At 39.9% G+C, this 9,009-nt stretch overlaps 2 protein-coding genes across 2 annotated transcripts in view; one reads left to right on the top strand and one right to left on the bottom strand.

The window, feature by feature from the left end:
* Positions 1-507: 507 nt before the first annotated feature.
* On the bottom strand, positions 508-6,277 carry LOC146463283 (uncharacterized). The gene is made up of 6 exons (XM_085084635.1): positions 6,013-6,277; positions 4,938-5,030; positions 4,546-4,703; positions 3,732-3,831; positions 1,496-1,617; positions 508-1,112 (listed from the first exon to the last, which is right to left on the bottom strand). The coding sequence occupies exons 1-6, from the start codon at positions 6,262-6,264 to the stop codon at positions 1,025-1,027; spliced, it is 813 nt and encodes a 270-aa protein (XP_084940761.1). The 5' UTR covers positions 6,265-6,277; the 3' UTR covers positions 508-1,024.
* Positions 6,278-6,361: 84 nt separating this feature from the next.
* The window catches only part of LOC146463282 (THO complex subunit 2-like), a 29,812-nt gene continuing 27,164 nt past the window's right edge, over positions 6,362-9,009 (top strand). The window contains exons 1-5 of the mRNA XM_085084519.1: positions 6,362-6,449; positions 6,522-6,598; positions 6,669-6,760; positions 7,939-7,990; positions 8,140-8,210. Coding sequence (XP_084940645.1) covers positions 6,385-6,449; positions 6,522-6,598; positions 6,669-6,760; positions 7,939-7,990; positions 8,140-8,210 — 357 coding nt within the window. The 5' untranslated portion in view covers positions 6,362-6,384. The remainder of the gene's footprint in view (positions 6,450-6,521; positions 6,599-6,668; positions 6,761-7,938; positions 7,991-8,139; positions 8,211-9,009) is intronic.

Genomic DNA, 9,009 nt, shown 5'->3' with positions numbered 1-9,009 from the left:
AGCATCGAAGGCCAGAATTAGTTTGCACTTTTCTTATCGATGTACTCATAAAACAAAAAAGCGAATCTCACGTTTGCCGTTTGCCGTAAACGCCATTCTAAATCTCTTATAGCTTCCGAATCAACGGGTCACTGTTCTGGTTACATCCCTAGAAGGGTGGGAGATAGATTTGTCAAAACGCGCACCCACACTCTCTTCTCCTCCCCTCCCCTCCCCACACACCCACACCTCTCGGCCTTGAGCCTTAAACTTCTCTGGGACCCTGATATTTGATATGGCAGCATCCCACAGATTGTTCCCATCAGTGGTCTCTCCCGTAGAGTCTTTGTTGAGTTATTGGAACAGATATTAGCGAGAATAGAAATATTAAAAAGGGACGTTACATGCGATGTTTGACAACGACGGTTTTTAGCATAGCAATGTTGCTCTAAAGTTGCTGCTTCAATAGCTATTGTTCAGTCAAAAAGCAAGCTTGAGCACTCAGGTTGTCACGACAGCTTGTCACTGTGACAGTAAGAGTTTAACAAGAATATTTATTAATTATTCACTAAAATGGAAGTGAATACATGTGGATGTTTATATGTCCACTATCCACAGGTTTGGTATGTACTGTTACTTTACATCATCCCTCATACAGGCTGCAGACAGACATAAGTCAGGGAAAAGAGAAACTTGTTCCAGGATTGCACTTTCCATTCTTCACTGTCTTGTGAATTGAAATTGTCTTCCCTGTGTCCACACAGTTCTCAACACAGATTTGTACGAGAATTGTACTTTGTATTCTTCAATATCTTCAATATTGTGAATTGAACTACCTTCCTTGTTTCCACACAATTCTCAGTTACAACACAAAGTTGTCGGGAGTTGTGCTTTGTATTCTTCGATATCTTCAGTTGTGTATTGAGCTGTCTTCTTTGGGCTCACACAATTTCAGGGACAACACAAACTCTTCCCACAGATGTAAACCGAACTGTACTTGCTGTTTAGCACCATCCTCGATCTTTTCTTTCCCATTCCATTTCATCTACTGCATGTTCTTGAACGGTTTGGTGAATCCGACACTGAGACAAATAAAGTATCTCAGCTCTGATAAGCCTGTCTTCTCCTTGGCACTACAACGGATTACAACAATAAATTAATTAATTAAATTTCAGTGTGAATCAGAAAACCATGAACATTGAAATAAAAATTTTAACAAACAAATTAAACACTCAAAATTATAATTATTAATAAGTTTGGGTGTGTATAATTTGTAAGGGAAAACCAGTTATGAGACAGGCAGTGTTACAACAAATGTAGTTCCAGAAAAAATGGGGTGGGGTGGGGGGTTAAGTTTGTCTTGCATCTCATAACCCAAGTACCAGGGCTTCTCCTCTCTCCCCCACCCCCCAACAAAAGAAATGCCTGATACTCATGCATATTTTCAGTAACAACACACACAGTCACCATAGGAACAACAAGTTAAAGTGAGTTTGTGGTGAGTACAGATACCAACCTTAGCGGAAATATGTGGGGAAAACAGCTGTTCAATGAAAACCTTTCCTTTATTTTGTACACTTCGTCTATCATCATCTGATGTCTTGCCTTTGGCAGCTTGTCCATTTTTGTCAAAACCACCTTAAATGGGGTGAAATAAAAAAATAGAAATGAGACATTCTGAGTACTGACTTATTTTGCATGTCTTTGAGCAAGTTCTTTTGTGACTGCTAGCTTGTTGAAATTGTGTTGAATGGTCAGTGGGGTCCCCACCTTGTCATGGTAAATGTGTGTCTCAGTGAGTCTCAAAGATGTGTCGGCTAGAGTCTTGTACTGATGACAAAGTCTTCCATGCTGAACAGGTCATAGGGTGGATACCCAATAGTAAGCTAACCTTGTCATTCAATTTGATTTTTTTGTTTTCAAACTTGGCAACTTCCCTGGGCCCTTTCTTCAGTGACTGTTCAGATGAAATGCTCATGTGCTGAATCATGAAACTCACCCCGGCTTTTAAAAGTCCTTTTTACTTAAACATTTGACAAATTTGCATACTAACATTCCTATGCAGGTATGTGTTTCAATGGTTACAGCCCTTTTCAGTGTTACGTGCAGCGGAAGTCTTTCGACATTCATCTTTCACGCAGTCTTTCGACGTGCTATGTAACCAGGCCCGCATGTCCACACACAGAAATGGTGAAGACTCGGTCTAAAGACTTGCCATGGCGAGTGATTTATCATAGATACATTAATGGTTCTTCTATTGAGGATACTGCACAAAGTCTTCTTGTTTCAAAACGTTTCGTTTCCAATGTAAGGGCGTTATACGAGAAAACCAAGGATGTAAAGACTGCCAGGAGGCGAGGAAGACTACGAGTGTTGTCATTTGAGTGAATTCGTGTTCATTGTGATTTTATCTTATTTTGAACCTGTTTTCAGGTATTTTCAGTTTGAAATATTGGCCTGTAGTCGTTTTTTTCTAGTCCACAAGTACTTAGGGACCGGTCATTATTTATGTAGAGGGCGCGGGGAGGGAAAAAAAGGGGGGGGGGGGGTCAAGGCTGTTTTAGATTGGCAAGAGGGGGGGGGGCTTTTTGAACAATTAATAGGGGGGTGATCATCTTTTAGGTTTTGCAAGGGGTCTTGTCTGTGCTTTTGCAAATGGGATTACTTTATGAATGAAATTAATTTCAAAGATCCAGGCGGTGAAGATGGACAACCCAGTTTGAAGAATATTGTCATAAACTTCATTGCTTTAATATTTCACACTTTAATAAAAGGCAAATCCAGATCAGCCTAGCTAAAGATGTTTTGAAGTGTTGACAGGCTTAACACGACTCCTGCTGGTGTTGCACATGTTGTATACTTGACCTTTAGAGTTTGGCTCTTACGAGTATGTCTTTTAAAGATTTCCTCTCTTGTAGGATATAATCGGTGGACCCTGATAAATTTCTTTCAGCAAAGGTTGATTCTCGATTAAATGCCATTTATACTCATTAAGATGTTCTTTAGGTTTGGCATGGATGGATTGTATTGTGTGACAAAGGGAAATATTTTCTAGCGCATTTTTTGTTTCTGATGAAGTGCCGACTTCCTGTCTGTAAATTGAACTCCTGCAAGGACTTTATTGAGCAGAAGATCTGGGTAGCCTCGTACACACAAACGAAGAAGAATTGGTTCTTAAAAGTCTAAGGGCGTCGCCCTTGATAAAACCTTTCCTGACGCTTAAGGGGGGGGGGGGGGGGGTTTCATCAATGAAATATTGAATTAAGAGGGGGGGCTACTTGCCATTTTTAGATCTGAGGAGGGGAGGCCTGGCAAAAATTTTCATCTATCAAAATATTTTTCCCTCCCCCCCCCCTACATAAATAATGACCGGTCCCTTACTATGACTTTCTCTACACAGATCGTGATAACGCCTTGATAAGAAGCATGTTACTGACAAAACCGGAGTTGCTTATTGATGAATATTTTGATGGGTTTCATCATGTCACATTAGCAGTTTTTGTAAATAGCACCACTTCTCGGCCATTTTGCTCAGATTTTTCATCAATAGGGAGACCAAAAACTTGCATAGCTGTGCAAAACTCAGCGTCTGAAACAACTGGCAATTCCGCCATGTTTGTGATATGTGACTTGCACATGATAGGCCTGGTTACATAGCATGTCGAAAGATGAATGTCAAAAGATGTCCGCTATGCACATTACACTGAAAAGGGCTGTAAAAGAATATGTTGCTAGGAGGCAGCAAAGCATACCTGGAAAGGAGCATCAATTTCTCCCATCATTTCAAATGCTATGAGATCATTTTTTGTCACTCCAACTTTTCCATCAATAAGAAGGCAAATGCTTCTCAACCTTAAATTATCATCCAAAGAAAATGCTGAGTATTAGTTTTACATGTAATCTTATGGAGACGTGAACTTTTAAAAAATATTGTTTTGTACCTTCATCATTTGCTCACTTTTGCATTTTCTGTATTTTTTAATTTAGGTTCAAGGTGATTTTAGGGTGATTTTTAATACCTAATAATAATGATAATAATAATAATAAAAACAACAACAGCAAAAACTATACCGTAGTGTTGAAGTATATGTATTTAGTACTACAGTGCTAATTGGGGACAGTAAAAATCACTGCACCTAAAAGCATACAAATAACTGGAGGGAGATAGACCAGACCAGTTGGTGATTTACATAGCATGACCAACAGGACTACCATGAGCCAAATCCAAGTGGTAAGAGCAGGATTTGAACCCAGGATGTCCAGATTACAAGTGTGGTGCCCAAACCACTAGGCAATCTTGTAGCCAGAGTCCTCAGGCTCTTTGGCCAGCAGTTGGTCACCAGGAGAGACTCTGGAGAATTGGAAAAATTGTAAATTTTTTGATTGGCTGCTCCAAAACGGCTTGCATTGTTTTACCGCAGAAGTCCTTCAGTAATAAAATTTTTAGAATTTTCCAGATCTCTCCTGGCAACTAGCCAGCAAAGAGCCTGAGGACTCTGGGTACCCAATTGAACACTAGGCCGCACTGCCAAGGCAAAAAAGACCAAAATTAATAATTCCACATACTCTTTTCCTGCCCTCTCTTTAAGGTAGCTCTCTCCCACTTTGACAAAATGGCGAGTTCCACGCTGACTTCCTAGGCCCTGCACATACCCATAACCAGGCAGATCCACTAGGTAAAAGATTGAACCAACATTGAAGAAGTTCACAAGGCGTGTATGACCCTTGAAAATAAAATATAGCAAAGTATCTAGTATGCATTTTTAAATGGCAAATGTAGGGTTGTCCAAAGTATCTAGCTGTGGGTGAAATCACTACTTACTTCTCTGTTTATCTTGGCTGGTTACTCTGCTTGGCATTTTTTGCATTAATTTACAGTTTTGCAGTGTACAGGAAATTCAGGCCAGAATGGAGATATATATATTACATTCCGTAAATATCAAGATAGGTACACATACTGGTTTTTTAGATGTCTTCACAAGCTTTGTCTGGTTTAGAAGTGCATTTATCAGAGATGACTTGCCTACACTTGTCCTTCCAATGAATGCAACCTATAGAAAAAGGACACACAATAATGGTGTAACAAGTGAATGATGTCAGATCTGAGATTTCTATGTAAAGCCTGGTTCTCAGATGCCACTAAATTAATGTACCTTTGACATAACCACCAGCAATATTTACTTTCAGTTTCAATAAATTCCCAGGTATCTCTGTAACATGCTGTGTATGAATTAAAAAAGGGGGTTTCACACCTTTGAAAGAGTGCTCCATGCTCTCCATCAGCTAAACGAATTCTGGCATATTCTGTAGCACTTGGGTCTCTCAAAATACGTTCAGATCTCATTTAATATTTTTATTGCTGGTATGCTGGAAGAATCACTGATGTGCCTGCAAAATTAATCTTGAGCTTAATTTGCAAGTACCTTAGTGATAAAGACTTGAGATATCTTACTTTGGCAGCTCAAGTTCTCATATGCCGCAAGTAGCACAGTATGTAATAGCAGGTTATGTTGCAGGTATTTCAGCAACATCTGAGAACCAAGCTTTTTAAAACGAACTGGCAAATGTGCCTGGCCCCACAGCTGGGACAAACTAGTTGTTCGAACATCAGGGTAGTGGCTCAAAAACTGTTTGTTTTCTTTGTTTCTCATCTTACTTTCAATAAAATCTAAGCTATTTCTGGACTAATTTAGTCCTAGGTACGCGCGACTTTTCCTGTAGAATGTAAAAAGGTCATTCTGTATAGTTCTAGCATCCCATTTATGTCCTATCTAGATGTATTTGATACAAAACGTACTACATTTGCTGATGAATTGGTCATTAAATAAAAGAAGCAACAATGCTGTGCAGGGCTATTGTTCGAGTTGGTGGGGGGGGGGGGGGGGGGTGCTGGAATTGACTGAGGCATAACCAAAAAAGTCACTTAAGATTGTCTTGCCTAAAGTTAAGTCCTGCAATGGACATGCTGGAGAGTTTATCATAGGCATGCATACAGCATAAGAAAAGGCAGGACTAAACCAAACAAAGTATTACCTCAGGTAATTTTAGTTTGGGAACGTCTTCTATTTTGATGGCTGATCCCTGCAGTGAGGCTTCAGGACCCAGAGATTCAAACTCTCTGTCAGCTCTGGCAAGAATTCCTGCGGAAGGGTTAAAAACTGCCCCGGATCCTTTTAGTCCAGATGAGACTTTCTGACTATAAAATCTCCATAGTAAAAGAGGAACACGATTTTGACGGGAAAATTGGAGACACCGACTTTGAATGCCCAACTCACGAACTTTCATGATTTTGTCCTTACCTCGTTCCCAGACCCTTTTGTTGAATTCAACACCGTTCGATGAGCCTGCGATTTCATATGTAGCGGTTCTCAACATCCGGGATCTTTTGCGCCATGTGGAAGAAAAATGGCGGCCATGGTCGTTCCGCCAAATGCCGTAAAGAACTGGGAAAAATCGGGCAAAGATGAAGTGTATGTTCGTTGCAGTGTGTCAGAAAGCCTTGCTCAATGCTCGATCTTCATAGATCTTTCTTTATTTTGCAGTTTTCGGTTGTGCAAGAACTGCGTACGGAGCAAAGATGGAGAGTTGTCTGATTCACACTTCCAATGCAGGGAAAACGGTTTGTGTTGTTATTGATTGGATCAGCAATCTCCGGACGATTTCTTCAATTACTTTTGGTTCGCTTTCAGATCTCAAACGCGTGATCTATGAAGTGTTTTGTCACGTTATTCGAGGAGACCTGAAACATGACGATGTTATTTCTTTCCTGTCAGATGTCACGGTACGTAATGCACTTGTCATCGGCTTCCCCGAGGGGGGGGACCCCGGGCTGATATGGGGACTTTGCTAATTGTGTATTTCAAAGTTCTTGTATTTCCCCACCCGTGCGGGATTTGTTTCTTGCAAAGTCCCCAGTATTTGGCGAACCCAACTGGATTTGAAGATGCACTTCAGAACTTTATTTGGGTTCTTTAAACAGTCGGCAAACACTCGGACTTTGCATTCTGATGAAAACTGAACTTTAATTATTTTTTCTCGAATACTCCATAAGTTGCTATAAATCACTCCTCTTACAGTACATGCGCAGTATGGTGAAAATTTCAACATTTCATTCAGTCCTGAATTCCCCAGAATCTGTTTTCAATCTATCCGGACTGATGAAGAACAAGGGAAAACACACTATCATGATGGTTCATTGCTGCTTCTAAACACAACGTCCTTAAGTTTCCTGAGTACTCTGAACAGTTGCTGTGATGCTTCAGAAATTAACATTCTTGTGAATATTTAAAAAAAAATCAACTTTTCCTATCCTTAACAATTTAACAGACCGCTTCTATATATTATATCACTAACAAAAGACGACCTGTTGGCCTTTAACAGTGACCTCTATAAACAATAATATATACCCGGAGGAATTTTAAAGTTGCCTATGCCTACAAATACGTACAAATTTTTGACGTATGGTCTGTTTGATAGACAAAAAACAATGGATTTTAAAACATACGTTCTTGTTCTCCTCTGCCATCTTGCCATCGATCGAGCGAACAAAAATTGTCCCCAATCTCCTCTCAGTTGAACATAAGCGAAGTCCCCATATTTTCCCCAAGAGTAGGGCATTCAAAAATCTAAGTCCCCACATTTCCCCCACCACAAGGGAAGAAGTTTGTTGCAAAGTCCCCATAAAGTCCCCGTATTCCCCCACATCAGCCCGGGGTCCCCCCCCTCGGGGAAGCCGATGACAAGTGCATAAGCTAGCTTTATGTGATTTATTGATTCGTGTGATAAATAAATATCCGGCCTTCATAGCAATACGGCTCTATATGATTCTGTTTTCACCTCTTTGTGGGCTATGAATTCCCCAGAAATAAAGAAATTTAAACACTAAAATTACAAAAAAAATTACAATATTATTAATTTGTATACCTATATAAGCTTATTTTTTTCTGTGGTGTCTTTCAGGACGTACATCAAGGGAGCTCATCATTGCTGGCTGACCTATTTTGCATCTTGGGTACACAAGCTATATCCAATTATTGCTGTTACTTTAAAATGTGTTTTGTTGTTCTCTCTGCTGACTGCAGTGTTTACGTGATTGTGTTTGCTGTGTTTCTGCTCCATTCTATGTATCCTATGGTTCCCGGTGTATTCATAATCCTACAGATGTAGAAAGCCAATGTGCCGAGGACAAGCCAAGCAGGGAAAGGTTCCTGTCCTTGGTTGCAGCTTCAGTGGTATGTTTTGTATGCTTACTGGTTGTTTCACAACAAAGTGGTTTCACTACGCTGCAGTTAAGTCGATTCACTACATTTTAAAATTGATCTGTTCTCTAACATTTGAGCTCAATTTACTCCTCATGCAGTGTGAAACAGAGAAACAGCTAAGATAATTTTTCACCTGAACTCACTTTGAGAACAAGAAATATTCCAATTTTCGTATTTAACGGTGTTGTAAAGTTACTTTGTCGCGAAACAACTGGATACTGTTTTGTATCATGGTCTCAGTACAATAATACAATATTGAATTGTGTATGTGTTCCATTTGTTATATCAACCCCCTCCTAACCTTGAGACTCTTTTTGATGGAAAAGTTCATCACTCTCTTGTGTGTATCTTTGTGTAATACTTATCACTAATGTTATCCTTGGATTTTGTCCATAATGAGCTTTTTATCCAGGGGTAAATATGGTTAATTAAGTTTGTCTAGCTCATGATGTAAATTTTGAAGGGTCAATCTCTTTGGTTTGACTCCTGATAGAAGCACTGGGAGTTTCTTTTTCCGAGTTTGCCTGTGTCATTACTGAATAATACATCATTCTTGTCAATCTGATATTTCATTGTGCACAAAACCAGAAAATATCCATATCTCCCTCAGAAGGAATTGGAAATGTCAGGGGGTGGGGAAGGGGGCCTCAGAGGCCAAATATGTAAAGAAACGTACGAAGCTTAATTAGAATTTGCAGGCAGGTATGGGATCAGTTGTCTTAGAAAGAAGTCCCTTCCATGGAGATGGGGAAGAGAGGGGGCGGGGGGG

Source organism: Pavona decussata, unplaced genomic scaffold (genome assembly GCF_977016875.1).
Source record: "Pavona decussata unplaced genomic scaffold, jaPavDecu1.1 SCAFFOLD_179, whole genome shotgun sequence".
NCBI classification, from domain to species: Eukaryota; Metazoa; Cnidaria; class Anthozoa; order Scleractinia; family Agariciidae; genus Pavona; species Pavona decussata.
The sequence above is the reverse complement of the archived record's forward strand: the minus strand, read 5'-3'. Positions and strand labels throughout refer to the sequence as shown.